Genomic DNA, 17,913 nt, shown 5'->3' with positions numbered 1-17,913 from the left:
TGACTTGGTAATAAACAAGGAGCATTCTAACTTGGTTGCTAGCAAAGATCTTTCTGACTTGGTTACTGAAAAAGAGAAACATGGAATAGAAATTTTTTCTCAAAATCATGTCAACGATAACAGCAAAACTTCAACCTACACAAAATCTCCCAAAGCAAATCTAATACTGAATGAGGAGAAAGCTTGTGAGAAGAATAAACATTTTATTCTTTCGTCAAATGATCAAAAAACATGCTTTATCAGAACAGGTGAACAAGATTTAAACACTGTGGTTACAACAGAATTTGACAATGATTTTGATGTTCAAAACCCATGGCCCACTGTCCAAGGAAATTTTAATCAGGGATATGATCTTGTTGGTACAACTGCTGGGTTACAGTGTGTTCCAAACTGTTTATCAGCTTTGTCTTATCATAAACTGAAATCATCCCATCTATGGAGTGCAGCAGACATGGACAAAATTCTAATGACAGGGAATGAATTGTATGCAAACTTGCAGAGATACACAAATATAGCCCATCATTACTTGTTTATTTCTGATCTTCCAAATGCACTTGAAATTCACAATGAGATGTTCTCTTTTGATTTTCATGAGCCTATAAGCACATTGATTCAATCAAAATTTGATGACGAAATACCTGATTTTAGTTTATTCAATGCCAAAAGTCTCAAGGAAGCACTGCAAACATGTTTGTATGAAAGGGATGGGTGTTTTGTTTGTTTTCGTGAAAATACCATGCTTGTCGGGAAACTGAGGGGTAGATATTTCCTATTTGATTCTCATTCTAGATCTGTCACTGGGAAATTAATGCCTGAAGGGAAAAGTACATGCATGTTTGTCAATAATTTATCAGGTGTTTACAAGCATATAATGGATTTGGCGCACTCTATGGAAATAACAAGTGCTATCCAATGCGAGATTACTGGAGTCACTTGCAATTGCACATCCTACAATGTAAGTCTAGACAATGTTCCATCTGATAGGGCTGAAAACATACATATTGGAAAAGATATAGCAATCACTTTCGTTGAACAGCCAATACACACACAATTTGAACATGTTCCTTTCAACGTTAGAAAGCGTTCATGTGAACATTTTCAAATTCCTTTCATAGCTGACAACATTCCACAAGGTGTCAGTATTGGTGCTGCAGGAGAACCATTGCGGTGTCAGAAAATTCCTGGGGATGGGAATTGCTTTTTTAGAGCAGTCTCTTTCTATTTGTCAGGTTCAGATCATGCACATGATAAGATCCGCTTGGAAATGTGCAAGTACTTAATGCAAAATGAAACAATGTTTCAAAAACTCCTCAGATCAAATCTATGTTTTCAAAGCTATGTAAAAGCTATGGGGACATTAGGTTCATGGGCAACAGAAGTTGAAGTAATAGCTATGTCTCACATGTTGAACATTCCAATATTTACATTTGAGGATAGTCAGTGGTCAAAGTACAGTGGCAACCTCATAGACAAAACATGGAGTTCTTTAGATGGCGCAATATATCTAAATCATGTAAACAGAAATCATTATGATGTGGTTGTTTCTGTATTCAACAAGAATCCTGCTGTCAATCATTGTGCACTTAACACAAAGACTAAAGGTTCAACATCATCTACAAGAAATTCTGGAACAGCTATGGAAACAGATAACTCTGAAACAGCTATGCAAACAGATGAAATTGATAGGGAGAGAAAGAGAAAGAGAGACTGGTATAACAAGCGCTATGAAACAAGTATGCATTTCAAGAAACATGTGTTGGCTGAAAAAAAAATGCACAATGCTAAAGATGATGTCAAGAAAGAAAAGTCAGAAAAAGACAGATATAAATACAAAACTGATGAGGAATATAGGGACAAAATATTGCAATCAAGTTCAAGTTCCAATATATACAAGAGAAATGCTAGGTACAGAAGAAATTTAATTCAAAAAGGGAAGGAAAAATACAAAGAAAATGCTTCTTACAGAAATGAATTACTTGACAAAGGGAAAAATAAGTACAGGGATGATAAGAAGTACAGAGATTACTTAAAACAGTGCAGCAAGAGAAAATATCATGAAGATGACAAACATAGAGAATCTGTCAGACAAAATGGTGTTAAGAAATATAAAACAAATTTTTTCTACAGAGAAACCATGAAAGAGAAAAGTAAAACTAGATATGTAACTCAACATTTCAAGACAATTTGAAGGAACAGAACAGACATAAATACAAAACTAATGATGAAGTGAGAGCATCCAAGAGAAAACAAAGCAAAGCCAAATATTCAAGTTGTCCTAAATTTCAAGAGGATTTGAAAAGTCGAAGCAGGAATAACTACATGAATGAGGAGTTTAAGGAAAAAAAGAAAGAGTACAATAAAATGAGATATAAAACCAGACGTGAAGTGAAAAAGAAAGTATTAGACAGCAAGAAAAAAAAAACCTCAGAAGCTTGAACTGTATGAATCTGTATTGGAGAATTTCATGATGAAGAAAAAGCAGGGTCCAAGTTACACATGTGCTTGTTGTCAACGACTTTTGTTTCAAAATCAAGTGCAAAGAATTCAGTCAAACCATTTCGAGAACAAATCAGATTCAATAAGACTTATTGCTGAAAAATGTATATCAGACAAATACATGCATCAATGCAATAAAACCTGTGATAGAGATTGCCCAAAATCATCCCTTTGGTTATGCAGAACGTGCTACAGAAAGATTTCAAATGCACAATTTCCAGCCGAAAGTGCTATTAATAATTTAGAACTAACAGACATTCCTGAAGTTTTGAAAAAACTGAATACATTGGAGAAGCATTTGGTTTGTTTGCACATACCATTCATGAAAATTGCATCCTTACCAAAAGGAGGTCAAAATGCTATTTATGGACCTGTTGTTTGTGTTCCATCTGATATAAAAGCAGTGGAGAAATTGCCCAGAAATGAAGAAGATGACATGATCCTCAAAGTAAAACTTAAACGAAAGCTTTTGTACAAGGGTCATTATGAATACCAATTTGTTAACCCATCTCATATTAAAAAAGCTTTGGATTATTTGAAGGAAAACAATGAATGGTATGAAAACACAACAATACTTCATAGCGAAACAAAAAGTGATTCTGAAAATGAACAGAAGTTGGACGTCAATGAATGTGAAGATGAGGGCAAACATGAGGATCAAAATGAAGAAAATGAAGATACGACTGTCTCTGGAGTTCAGTATCACACATGCCTACAGCCAACAGATATTGGACAAGAAGTGTTGGATCATTATTTTGATGACATATATAACATTGCCCCAGCCGAAGGTAAAAACCCAGTGAAAATGCTTCAGGAGAAAGGAAATGAAGCAAAATCTTTCCCGCACTTATTCCCAGATGCGAAGAATACTTGGACAGAGGAAAGAGGATTAAAAATAACATTGTCTAGGTACTTCAACAATAGGCTCATGCATGCTGACAAAAGGTTTGCACAAGACATTGATTACATTTTTTTTAGTCAGTATTTGTCTGAACTAAAACAGGTCATTGACAAAACTCAAATTTCCCTTAGAAAGTCATTTGAAAAAACAAAAGATGGAACACAAATCACTTCAAATATGCTACAAGACCCTGAATCTTTAAAGAAACTTTTGAAAAGTGACGACGCGTTGCGGTTTTTGCAACCGATAAGGGGTACACCTTCATTTTGGCAAAATGTTCAAAAGGATTTGTTTGCAATGTTGAGACAACTAGGAATTCCAACCTGGTTTTGTTCATTTTCATCAGATGAATTCCGTTGTAGTGAAATTTTAAATGAATTATTGAAACAGCAGGATGATGAAAGGAAAGCAGATGAACTGGATTGGACAGAAAAAAGCAGACTTTTGAAATCAAATCCTTTAATAGTTGCGAGAATGTTTGAACACAGATTTCACATATTCCTTCATGAAGTTATTTTGAGCCCCTTAAACCCAATTGGTAAAATAAAGGATTACTTCTACAGAGTTGAATTCCAACAAAGGGGATCACCACATGTTCATTGCCTGTTCTGGGTTGAAGATGCTCCAAAGTTATTAGAAAATGGGAAACAAGCCGTGTGTGATTTTATAGACAAATATGTAACATGCTCAATCCCTTTAGAAGATGATGAATTACATCAGACAGTTCTTCAGGTTCAACAGCATAGCAAAAAACATTCAAAATCTTGCAGAAAAGGTGGGAAAGAATGTCGTTTTAACTTTCCAAGACCACCATCTTCCCAAACCTTCATTTCTTCCCCAATGGAAGACAACGATGATGAAACTGAAATGGATAAAAATCAAGCAAAAAACATTTTGCTGAGTATTTGGGAAAAAATCCAAAATGAACAATTAGAAGAAGGAACAACTACAATTGACCTTTTGAATGCATTACAATTAACACAAGATATTTATGAGAAAGCTTACAATGTTGTTACTTCAAAGCAGACAGTTGTTCTTAAAAGAAACCCAAACGAGTTGTGGATTAATCAATACAATCCATACCTATTGAAATGCTGGGATGCAAATCTTGATATACAGTTTGTGTTGGATCCTTTCAGTTGCATTGTCTATGTTGTTTCATATATATCAAAAGCAGAACGTGAAATGGGCATGCTTTTGAAACAGACAAAGATAGAGTCTGCTGAAGGCAATATGAATGCAAAACAAACCATGAAAAAGATTGGATCTGCGTATCTCAATCACCGTGAAGTTAGTGTACAAGAAGCTGTATATCGAATATGCAATTTACGGATGCGTGAATGTTCTAGAAAAGTTATCTTCATACCTGTTGGTGACAATCCCACAAGGTTAACGAAGCCACTCTCTCTTTTTAAAAAAAAACACAGACGGATTATGAAGAAGAAGAAACCTCTCTTCAAAATGATCCTGAAGATGAGCTATGGATGACAAGTATTGTTGATCGATACAAAGCCAGACCCCTGACCTCTGATTTCCCCTGTATGTGCCTTGCGACATTTTGCTCACAATTTCGAGTTTTAGCAAAATCTCAAATACCGAAAACAGAACGAGAGGGAGTTTATGAATTGTTAGATAACAAAGGTTACATTCAAAGACGGTCAAAATCAGAACCAGCTGTGATTCGATATCCAAGGTTTAGTCAAGAGAAAAGCCCTGAAAAATATTATCAGTCAGTGCTGCAACTATTCTTGCCACATCGTGATATGTGTCAGTTAAAGCCCCTTGGATTTGATACATACCAAGCCTTTTATGAACATTGACATGTAAGTTTAAATGGAACACAAAATCTAGTCTGTGTTAAGCAAACTGTTGATGAGAACTTGGAGATATGCACCAAATGAAAAAGCTTTAGATGATGCAGCAGAGATGTATGAAAATCTTGGGGATGTTGAAGATGCATGGGCAATGTTATGTCCTGAAACAGAACTAAACAGAGACACTTGCAAGAGGAAAACAGACAAGAGAATAGTTGACAATGAAAACAATCAGAACATCCCAGATCTATCAGCATCTGACATTCCTTATGACGTTCCATACACTGTAACAAAGAGTAATACAAAAGCAGAAATAAAGCCAATGCTAAGAAATCTTAATGAGAAACAGCGAAACACTATGTATTACGTGAGGAATTGGTGCCTTGAAACACTTGATCATAGCAAACCAAAGCCATTCCACATATTTGTTACAGGTGGAGCTGGTACTGGGAAAAGTCATCTTATCAAAAGCATTGAAAATGTAGCAAATGAAATCCTGCAAAAAACAAGTACAGAACCAGACAAAACTTGTGTTTTGCTTACAGCCTTCACTGGGACTGCAGCATTTAACATAGGGGGATGCACAATTCACCATGCATTTGGTTTAAATAAATACATGCCAATCCCATATGAACCGTTGAGAGAGCAAAGCCTCAGTCCTATTCGAGCCGAATTAGGGAATTTGCAAATCCTCATCATTGACGAAGTATCTATGGTGTACAAAAAGCTCTTGTATTATATACATGAAAGACTAGTTCAAATAAAGGGAAGCAAGATGCCGTTCGGAGGTGTTTCAGTCATTGCTGTTGGAGATTTCTTTCAACTACCACCAGTAAAGCAGCGTCATGATGAGAGATTATACATGGAGAACAATTCTTATCCGGAAGATTTCTGGAATGAATACTTCAAACTAGTACAATTAGATGAAATCATGCGCCAGAAGGAAGATGTCTCTTTTGCGCAAAATTTGAATATGATACGAACCAGAACCCTTGATGTAAATCTAGATAATCAAGTTCTCCAAATGCTTAAAAGATGTGTGAAAGATGGAAATGACAATGCCCTCCATGTATTTTCTACAAATGATGAGGTGAATGAATTTAATTTGCATATGATTAAAAAGACGTGTGAAGATATTCTGGAAGTACCAGCTATGGATTTTGAAAGGGATAAGACCAGTGGAAAGATGCATTTACGAGATGCCCCATTTGTTCGCTGTAAAAGTGATGGAATGTCAAGCTCATTGATGGTGTCTGTGAATGCCAAAGTTATGCTGATACGCAATATCTGTGTTGCAGATGGTCTTGTCAATGGGGTAACTGGAACTATTGTCAAAATAGTGAAAAACACAGACAATGATGTAAAAGCCATAGATATCACTTTTGACAATGAAAATGTAGGGAAAAATACAGGACAAAAGATGGGAGAAATGTATGTTGTGACAGTAAATCGTTGCGAAGAAGAGATGAGGACTTCATCGAACAAGAACTTCGTAAGACATCAATTCCCTATACGACTTGCCTGGGCATGTACAGCACATAAGGTGCAAGGTATGACAACAACAGAGATCGTTGTTGATTTGAACCGCACTTTTTCAGCAGGGCAAGCTTACGTAGCTTTAAGTAGAGTTACATCAGAAAAAGGTCTTTGTATATCAGTTAAAAGCGAAGAAATCTTCCATAAGAAAATTTATGCTGATAAGAAAATATCTGATGCATTGTCAAAAATGCCACGTCTCTTCACTTATGAGAGTCAAATTCTACCATTTAGGTCCATTGTATTGATCAATATTCAAAGTTTACGACAAAACTTTCTTGAGCTAGCTCATGACACCAGAATTAGAAATTCTGATTTAATATGTCTGACAGAAACGTGGATGTCAGATTGTGATAGTTTGGAACAGTTTGCCTTGGATGACTTTGTGTTGCATCATGTTTCACGGAAACAGTCTTATGTTGGAGAAAATGAACAAATCAGAGATCTGCATAAAGCAAAATGAGGAGGGGTTGCAGCATACATAAAACAAAGAAGCCCATTTGTCAAGATTCAGATGCCAATAAGAGATATAGAGGGATTGATGCTCAAAGATATAGACACAGAGATAACTTTTGTTATCATTTATAAGCCCAGTGTGTATACAACCAAAAATTTCCTCCAAAGATTGGAACTTCTCTTGAATATACTACATCAAACTTCAAGAAACAATATCATCTTGGGTGATTTCAATGAAAACTTGTTGAGTACTACTACTTCCACACCAATTCAGAAATTCATGAAAGAATTTGGATATCACCAATTGGTAGATTTTCCAACAACAGAAAATAGAACTTTGATTGACCATGTTTATAGCACAATTCCAAATGGCATTCACGTCCATGTCCATGTCTGCCCCACATATTACAGTTACCATGAAGCCATTCGTATTGATATGTCAAGTTCTAATGACTTGTTATAGCTAGCTCTGGACACATAATATGTATTGTTAATTGGTCAGTGCAAATCAAGAACTTAGAAAATGAAGTTTCAAATAATATAAAAAAGGACTTGAATACATAACATTTATCCTTTGAGGAAAGAAATGTGTTTGTCATCGAAAGATATGGAAATAAACAAATGCTAAACAAGTGTAAAATTAGTTAATAAATGGAATATGTACTAAGTATTATGTTTAAAGCAAACATCTCAATTTTCATATGTATTGTAAGCTAAAACATTAATCATGATTGACTTTTCACAAATTCTGTAACTATCCTAAACAATGAATTAATAATGCTTATCAACAAAAAGAAACATCAGAAAACTATCCAGATTCTGAGACAAGCTGTGCATTGCATATTCACATGTACTACTTTTCCATATTCACATGATAAATCAGCTGTCATCAAAGAACTAAAAATGTAACCACATTTAAATATAATCTATCAATTGAAATTATACCAATGAAATGAACAACCAAAATAATAAATATTTCCATTATATATTACGATATATAAATTACCTTATATGTAAGCATGTAAATTAAAGCCTTTAGTATACTAGTATCTTTTATCATTGAAATGATGTGATTTATGAAAACTTTCCATATCAAAATATGTCACTGATCATTATGGAATACCAGTGAAGATGACATTTCCATACCATCATTAGATTAGTTACATTAAATTAGTTATCATCCTGGATCCAAAAATATGCAATGTTTAGAAAAAAGTAGGTGACCATGTTACCCTTGCCAGTTGACATTACAGCCATGAAGTATGGTTACTTTTCTGTTAATGAAAAAGTGATAAATGGACTGCTTTCCATCATATGCTGTATAGAAATATCATCAACATTTTAGTATCAAATAAATAATAACTTTAATAAGTAAATAAATATTTATGAATAAATTCAAAGAAAATCTTTCTGCCACATGTATATGAAACAATGCATGGTGATGTATTGATGCATGCACAACCCAGCTTGACACATAAGAGAGATATCAAAACAATAACGTAATGTCTTGCATGTGATTTGACTCATACCTTGGTATATTTAATTATTGACCCAAATCAATGTAAATCACAACAAAGACAAGATAGTTTATGTTCTTAAAATAAATTTTAAGGGAAAATATCAAAATAAAATGAATATTGAAATCAACCCAAAGCAGAAATCTGCATATACTATGTTTAAAAGCTCAATAGATTTCTATTAATTATTACATATGTATATATTTAATGCCATTAATATCTTGCACAAATCTGATTTCCATCGATCATATGTGGTGGTAGAATTTGCAAAACAACTAAGGAAAAAACTGGTTTATTAACATATCTTCAAACATAAGTTTGATACTGTCATTAATTTTTCTATTAAATTTTTAAAACATTTCCGAGTTTATATATCCATTTACCAAATTTTAACTATATAATTTTCAGGTGATATTTAAGCTTTAAAATTTTTTACACAGCTATGAACAGCTTTAATAAAGCTTTGTTTATTTAAAACAACTGACAAAGCCCAGTGTTTATCATGCATATTTTTTAATTGGCCAACAAAGGATATCTAATATATTAAAGCAACAACTTAGCTATATTGACATATACATCGGCCTTTATCATACATTTGGTCATGAGCTTCTCTTTTGAAGAAACAATCTTATAAATAAGCTTTACTAAAGTATAATCAATATCTTTCGTTGTGGCATTTTCTTTGTTGTTAGGCATATGCGACTGAATTTGACCTCTACATTATCAATTACATTTCAAATAATTCGAAATACAATAATTAAGAAAGAAAACCGAGCGTCACAGAGCTTGTAAGACGCCATTTTGTGTTGAAACCTGAGGCGGATCAAAGATTTATCCACACGCACCAGCGGTGTAAATCAGAGAATTCATACACATTATTTCCTTTACTGGACATAACACAGGGGCCAAGCCCCTTTTAACATTAATTTATTTATGGTTACATTGAAATTAATGTTAAGACGGGCTTGGCCCCTGTGGGACACACTAATACTTATATTTTTTTTTTTTAAAAGCTCTTAATAAATAAACAATATATTTCTTTAATCTTTCAACATTTGCACCAAGATATGTGAAGCACATGTTCCTCCGTCTGTGTGTATGTGGTCACAGAGACATCAAAACGTATATTGCTTATAATACGATTGAATTGCGTTTATGATATAGATTTTATTTATGTTATATTCTTATATTTTCTCTTATATTTATTTTGACTTTTTCACTGTTTATTACTGAAAAATATCGAAAAGATATGAGCGGCAATAATAGTTACTCGAACCTCTGCATATCAAATGTCATGGACAGGGCTTATTTTAGCTAGAAGTAAGTCGACAATAAAAATTAATCCTTAAATTAATTAAATGTACAGAGATTTGACAAAAAAAAATTTTACATGACAGCTTACATGACGGGTGAAATAGAGCAAACTTGTGTATGTGTCGGCAATAATAGCTACCCGTGATCGTTAATTGATTTTGATGAATAATCTTTGTTATCATCGCATGTAATATTGAGACAAGTTTTTCCACATTTTTACTTTTAAAATAGTTATCACATTTTTCCCTATTTCAAGTTCTCCGGATATTATGACAAAAACGGAAAACAAAATGAATCACGATGGCAGTGTTTTCTTTCTCAAAAGATAGTCATGATTAAATCCGTTATTTTAATCACCGCATTTTCGTTCAACCTTTAGAGTGGATTGAATAGTAAATTAGTTACTACAGCTGTTATCAAAGATACATTTAATTCCTGAATTCAATTGCCATGCCTTCATATCGGAATCAGTTATATTACCCAACAAAAATGTTAATTTTGAATATAACCAATGAAGATGGTTAAATGTTTATGCCAATTCTTATATAGAGCAAACTATACACTATGAGACTAAAACCTAAAATATTATCGATGTCTTCCTCTCTAATACTAAGTCTGTTATCCGTCAAATAGCTGATGAAGGAATCCAAAAACGCAGGAACTCAAAATACTAGTTGTTCAATACCAATGCACAGTTCCAATACTGAGTAAATAATATTTTTTTCCTAACCAATGCTATTTCCTGAAAATTTATAACTCAACGTTTAAAGAATATATTTAAAAATAATAATAAACTATCCATCTTTTTATCTCAAGACTGTAACTACCTCTTACCTAAAGTCTATTACATTCAAATTTGATTTCACAAACTCATCACATTTAATTTAATACACAAAGTCCATTCTGATGAACTTTGAAAGAAAATGAAAGACAATCAAAATATTAGAAAATGTTTAATAACATAACCATAAATAACAATATTATATACAAGCTGTAAAGAACTCGCACAATACTTCTGTATGGAAAATCATTTAAAGTGGTATGAGACACCTCCAGATAATAAAGAATTTTTGGTTGAATAATCAATCAAATATAATCTTAAATTCTCCTATTTTTGAGGTCATCAGCTTAAAGCTTAGCACAATTAAATAAAAAGTCAAGTGCAAATCTTTAAGTCTTCATATCAATGGCTCTAAGGCTTTCCTAATATTTGCCTTTAAGGTCAGACGACATGTTCCTCAATTTTATATAACTTCTTCCAGGGATTTGTTCATAGATTACAACTACTTTTACAAGCTTTCTTGCAAAAAATTAGGATACTTTACCAGGCATTTCTGCATAATACTACAGTATACAATTTCCTATCATTATAATCTTAACTGATAATGCACTCAAATTGCTGATATAAAAATAAATATATAGCACAACAAAATTCACCATATTGGAACTCTACCATGGCCAGGGATGGGCTTTGAACTCATAACTTTTAGAACCTACACTCTTGGCCGAAAGCAGCCACTGCTCAAAACACTCAGCCATTTAGGCTCGTATACATTGGAAATAAACATTTATCTCTTTAAATAATAATAAAAATAATAATTTTCATGATGGGCTTTGAATTCACAACCTTTAGAACCTACACTCTTGGCCGAAAGCAGCCACTGCTCAAACACTCAGCCATTTAGGCTCGTATACTTTGGAAATAAACTTTTATCTTTTTAAATAATTGTAAAAATTATAATTCTCATTGCAACTCTTTATTACGAGATACTAAAAATATGCTCCAGCAACGTGTCGTCTGACCTTAAAGAATTCTTTGGTAAAATGTCCTAATGACCTTAAAGAAAACTTTAATAAAATGTCCTAAAATGTCAAAAATCTGAAGAATTGAATTCCCTTTCACAATTTTATACTTATATCCACATTCATATTGACATGTATCCCATACCACTATAAAGTAATCACAAGATAAATATTTATAGAATGCACCAAACTCAGTTTCTTTCACTTTAAAAGCCAAAAATTAAAATAAATATTATCAATAAAAATTTCCAAATAGACGATAACAATGAGAATCTTCAAAACCACATAAGTTTACAACAATTTTCCAACCAAATTAAACACCATCCTACATTCAATAAAAATTCAAAATATTTCATTATTGTAAGTCATTCGGATGTGCAAAAAAAAAAAAAAAGTAAAAAAACATAATGCCAATAAATCCAAAAAGAATACAACATATCTAAACATCTGTTTTCTGATTCTCTAAAATCAAACAAAACTTGACACACTTCTTACTCTATACAATAATGCACAAACCAAAACTTGTAAAAATTCAAAATACTATAGCACCATAATTTATAATAAATGAACAATTAACACTTTTATCATTACTATTTGTCCAGATAAAAATGAAGAAATAGAATTTTCTTAAGAATTACAATGATAACATTAAATCACATTCAGTTATCATCTATGCAACAGTTAAATAATTAGCTCAACTTGTAGAAACAAAACACACCAATGATTTCTGTAGATGGATGTTATCATCATTGATCAAGACAAATATCCTACTTTCAGTTTAAGCTATGGATTTCAAATCCTAAACAATTAACAAACAAACAGAAAAAATGCTTGTTCATTCCCAATATCATTGACTAACATCCTACTCTAAATGTAAACTATGGACTATGGACTAAAAAAACAAATGAAAAAAAATCAACAACATATTCTGATTGTCAAGAAAGGGTAAAAAGAACACATGGTTTTAAAAGTAAAAATAAATCTCACAAAATTGAAAGCTACCGGTAAATGTGAAGATCACCAAAATTCAAATCTTAAATCTCAATTACAAACCAATAACCAGAAAAATTAACTGATATCACATTTTAAAAAATTTCACACTTTGCCTATAAACAGGGCCCTGAGCATAATTCTATATAAATACCTTTACAAAATATATACCATAAAATTATCGACAAGAATTGAAAATCCACCATACCATATAATTTAAAATTTTGTAACAACTACTTATTTGAGAATAGATTTTTATAATTGAGCAAATATTACACCAAAAATATCACATCACACAAAAGACAGAACATAGAAGCAAATTCAAAGTTGTTCACAAAATAAGTTTAAAACCAATAACTAAAAAACAACTGTATTTAAGAAATAACATTACCTGTTATTCAAAACTATCAACAGATAACAATCAATTTGATCAAACTCTCCAATAAAAAAAATGTACAGAATGCAACATTTTCGAAATTTAGTCAAAGGCTCTAAAGCATAATCTGTTTTGAAAATAAATACAAATCCATACATATATAACACAAAAGCCCAAGTTTGTCCTTTAGCCTAAATATCCGCACTGGAGTCATCCTTCAACATAAGATCCACAACATCTTCCAAAAGACGATCATCTCCATCTTCTGATTTTGTTTCTCTTTCATCACCAACTCTATCTACTGCTTCCTTCTCACTGCCAAATGTGAAAAACAGCTATAAATATAAAAGAAAACTTTTCCGGTTCATTGTTTCATCATCCATAAAATCATCAAACCTCCAAAATAACTATTAACAACAAAATCAAAATATCAAATTACGCTTAAATGCTCCATCGTGAACAAATTTTTATTTACCATAAATTTATCCTAATTTTAATCCTTATAATCAATATCATATTTCAATAACTTTTAAAAACTTTTTCTTCCAAATAATATTGTTATAACTTCAGAAAATAACAACATGTCTTACATAGACATTATTATCGATCTTCTTCTTGTCCCCCTGACTTTCACATTCTCCACAAATGTTGATTCTGGAAACAGTTCCTTTAACTGCTCTGAACTACAGGACATAAAGTCCTCATCCACAAGAATGGATAGGTTAGATCTATAAAACATAAAAAAAATACATCACACAAATATTCCATCAAATGAAAAGTCAAGAATGGAGATAAGCTAAACTAATACCATAGCTCTGATTGGAACAAATTAAATTGCACTAAATTCAATGCCTAAAAAACAGTGCAAAGCATGTTTCAAAATATAACTTCAATTCATAATCCAATTATGTGATACATTTTAAAAAAACATCTAAAGGTGTCACACAAAGTTTTCATTGTGATATAGCTCCTACTATTCATCATTACAAAAATGCATCAAAATTTATACAACCACATAATTTATCTCATTCCCTGTAACACAGATCAAAATAAGAAATCCTTACAAGTTGCATTTTAAAAAAACCATTACAGTGCAAAAATAGCTTATCTCTATACCCTCAGACTATTCATTGAGACAAACTCTGCAAATCATAAACTAAGAAATGAAGAACAATCAATAAAAAAACAAATTGAAAATTATCATGATTCTTTCCAGAGGAATATAATTATATACAGAAAAATGTTTGGAAAAAAAAAAAATTTCATACTCATCAAAGGACACTCCATTGACAGTCCCCGAAAAATCTTCCTCTGTGTCCACAATCTACAAATATAAAAAAAAAATAAGCATTTCAAACTTTAATATACATTTCAATTCTACACTGATGAGCTATGTATCATCAATATAAAAAAAGTCAATATTTCAATCATTCTCATTTAATCATTTTATTTTTCCGAAATAATCTTAAATAATAACTGAGTTAAAGCAAAAATCAGTTCATATTAAAATTAAAACTTGTCTTTTATAACCAAAAGAACTGTTTAAATCAATAATATTTAACATTTTTAAATTTAGAATAGCCATTCAATCATCTATAAATGTTATGATTGTTCATAAATAGCAATAGCATCATCTTTTCTTGCAAAAACTTTCTTTATAAATGAATTTTAAAGCTAAAAAAAATGTATTATCTATGACCATCAATAGTACCTTGACTTCAGTACTCACAGAAGAGTTCAATGAACGTTTCTCTTGGTATATGTCGACATGTACACATGTGACTACAACTGTCGAACCAACAGCCACTATGGAATCTACCAACTCCCCCCATAACTTCACTTCAATGGCAGCATTGCCGTCTGATAAAGTCACAATTCGTCTCTTTGTACTGTTGCTATGCATTACATCAGACACCTGTATACAAAAAATAAACAAAACACATGTACAAATCTAACCAATTGTTGTCATTCAGTTTTAAACCTCCATATTCAATAAAACATATAGCATTTTTATTGAACAATTTAAAAAAACCCACAGATTTTCAGGAACACACAGCAAGTCAACAAAAATAATTACACAGGCCCATAACACATGATATTGCTATGTTTCCAATTAAAGCTAAAAAAAAATTGTTAATATTAAAGAGCTATGCCTCTTTATCATGCAATCAAATAAACAAATCTGCCTTAAAAAACTGACCATACTAACGTCTAAGCTCTTGTTCAGATGACTTTAACCATTATCAATACTTCCATATATTGATCATAATTATGTAAACACCATCCAAAAAATCTAAATTACTCATATCTTTAATAATGAAACAAAATAAGATATGGAAATGTTGATAATATATTCCAAAATTATTTGGAAATCAATTACATGTAATATGAAAATTATATAATACATGAAAATACAACATAAAAATTTGCTATCAATGACATCTGAGGTATAACTTACTTTTGTGACCTCTCCTTTCACAGAAACTCTCTCCCTAACATTCAGGGAGTTAATCCGTCCAAGTTCACAAACTGTCATAGGGCACTGAAAAGATCTAACGACTTCTTCTTTCAACTTCTCGGGCTTCTTTGTGTGCATAAGCTAAAATAGAAAACATCTCTTCCCTCTTACTTGAGGCAAACATTATACTATTAGGTTATTTGTCATTGTTTTTAAAGGGGCATGACCACGATTTTGGTCAAATTTTATTTTCCGATTTCTATTGCTTACAATGCTTCAGTAAGGCATTTCTAATAATCAAATAAAATTTGAGAGTAATTCGTAGAGTTATAAGCAAAATAAAGGGCTCACAATTCTTTGTCATGAAAACAAGGCTCGTGCCCTGTTTTTAATAACACAGGTTCAATATACCAGTAAAAATCTTCTTCCATCTTATTTGTCTATCTTTTTATTTATTTTAGGCATGGATAAACAGATCCTAACGTTATAATATTCGTTTTAAGTTTAAAACTGAAATTTTTACTTTAACGTTCAAAATGTAAACAAACGCTTTGTTTACATAGCAAAGAATTTCAAGCTCTGTAACTCGCTTACAACTCAACAAATGACACTCAAATTTCGGTTGCCTATTAAAAATGCCTTTCTGAAGAACTATAAATATTAAAACCGGAAAAATAATTTTTGACCAAAATCATGACCATGCCCCTTTTAGGTCAGACAATATCTATATAATCTATCTCATTTCTTAAAAATGTGTCATTCGACACACCAATGATGAACCAATCATACATGAAAATCAATGATACATGCATTAGTTTTCCTCACTCTACCCATTGAGATATGTATTTTCTAATTCTGTCTTAAAAACAAACCAAATCCATCTTCAAAAATAGCTGGCGTTAGAAAATAAATTCTTGAAAAGTTCAACTATTGCCAAAACATTTACATTAGCAAATAAAGTGGAACAATAAACATGCAACATCAAATATCAAAACTTACAACTGATTGAATTCCAATCTTCAAAGTCCCATCCTGAAGAGTAATATACTTCATCAAGATGAAACTCTTGTCTTTCTTCAAAACACCCATGTGCTTCTCATGTATGATGATAGGACTTATGCTGCCATATTGGTTCACAGATGATGCAGCATATGATGTTCCATAAACACCACCATTGCTGTACTTTCTCTCTAGAACATCTTCTACCACAAATATGGTGATCACACTGTTAATGTAGTTTTAAGAAAAAAGTAACTAAGGCGAGAGATATTTAATTTTTAGTTTTACGGATTTTGTTGAAAAAAATTTGGGTCGGAGGAGCGGGAAAAAAAAGAAGAAAAAAGAGGGCAAACTTTTATTAATCAAAATTGCACATTATTTGCTTGAACTTATAATATTAAGTTTAATTTTTCCACTATCCACTGTGTACTTTGTGTTTGTTTCAAGATCATTGGTATAACCGTACTAAACTTGTTCAGGATAACATTTTCTTTGCTTTTCATAAAAACTTTTAAGCCAAACCATGCATGGCTGACCTCCATCTTAAATACTCCATGTTATAGAGACGCTTACACTTGAATTTAAAAGCTCCCTTTGTCAAACATTTTGCAGATTTCAAATATAATATAGTAATTTTAAAACCAAGATCAGTCAAACATGAAAATTCCAAAAAAATTTCCGAAGATACAATTTTTTTCTCATTATTTTCTTCTCTACAAAATCGAAAAAATTGGGTCGGCGGATCCGTAAAACTAAAAATTAAATTTCTCTCACCTAAACAAAATATACCAAATCTCAATCTGCTTGAACTAGCAGAGATAATAATGTCAAACGTCTTAAAGTTCCCAATTAATCTTAATTATGATATTAACCAGACCAAGGCTTAAAGTCAACATCTAGTAATTGATTCCAGAGTGCTGGTGCTAGAACTTTTATGCAAAGCAAAAAATGACGTCACAATACAAATGAAACGCTGCGCGAAAGCGTGCATACTCGTTCTGTACTCAGTCTCTTTAGTTCAAACAACAGTTTCAAGTTATAATGTGGCGATTTAAGGCACGGTTTATTCAAATGCTCCGTTTCCTATAGATTCCATAACAATTAAAAAAATTATTTATTTCTTTACCTTTTTATCCCAAAATATATATATTGCGCAGTTTATTGAGAAAATATAACTGTAAATAACTATTTATTCTAATAAATCAATCAAATATTTCTCAGCATGAAAAAATACCCCACATATACCTTTAAAT

General features: G+C 31.9%; 2 protein-coding genes across 2 annotated transcripts; one reads left to right on the top strand and one right to left on the bottom strand.

Annotated features, from left to right (window-relative positions):
* Nucleotides 1-5,269: 5,269 nt before the first annotated feature.
* LOC136276200 (ATP-dependent DNA helicase pif1-like) lies at nucleotides 5,270-7,210 on the top strand. The gene is made up of 2 exons (XM_066087518.1): nucleotides 5,270-6,761; nucleotides 7,080-7,210. The coding sequence occupies exons 1-2, from the start codon at nucleotides 5,270-5,272 to the stop codon at nucleotides 7,208-7,210; spliced, it is 1,623 nt and encodes a 540-aa protein (XP_065943590.1).
* A 5,098-nt stretch (nucleotides 7,211-12,308) lies between these two features.
* Nucleotides 12,309-17,216, bottom strand: LOC105324125 (uncharacterized). The gene is made up of 7 exons (XM_066087513.1): nucleotides 17,197-17,216; nucleotides 16,661-16,886; nucleotides 15,662-15,802; nucleotides 14,915-15,118; nucleotides 14,472-14,527; nucleotides 13,794-13,931; nucleotides 12,309-13,518 (listed from the first exon to the last, which is right to left on the bottom strand). Exons 1-7 carry the CDS (start codon nucleotides 17,214-17,216, stop codon nucleotides 13,395-13,397), a joined length of 909 nt encoding a protein of 302 aa, XP_065943585.1. The 3' UTR covers nucleotides 12,309-13,394.
* Between the last annotated feature and the right edge of the window lie 697 nt (nucleotides 17,217-17,913).

Source organism: Magallana gigas, chromosome 1 (genome assembly GCF_963853765.1).
Source record: "Magallana gigas chromosome 1, xbMagGiga1.1, whole genome shotgun sequence".
NCBI lineage: Eukaryota > Metazoa > Mollusca > Bivalvia > Ostreida > Ostreidae > Magallana > Magallana gigas.
This window is presented reverse-complemented; position numbering and strand designations above follow the sequence as displayed.

Bases quoted from the DNA above. Each gene is read 5' to 3' on its own strand.
- LOC105324125 (XM_066087513.1), bottom strand. From the start codon at position 17,216: ATGGAGTATTTAAGATGGAG. The intron at 16,887-17,196 runs GTCAGCCATGCA...CTACATTAACAG, and splicing joins ATGGAGTATTTAAGATGGAG to TGTGATCACCATATTTGTGG. The intron at 14,528-14,914 runs GTACTATTGATG...TTATATTTGTAG, and splicing joins CTGTGAGTACTGAAGTCAAG to ATTGTGGACACAGAGGAAGA.
- LOC136276200 (XM_066087518.1), top strand. From the start codon at position 5,270: ATGAGAACTTGGAGATATGCACCAAATGAAAAAGCTTTAGATGATGCA. The intron at 6,762-7,079 runs GTATGACAACAA...TATGTCTGACAG, and splicing joins TACAGCACATAAGGTGCAAG to AAACGTGGATGTCAGATTGT.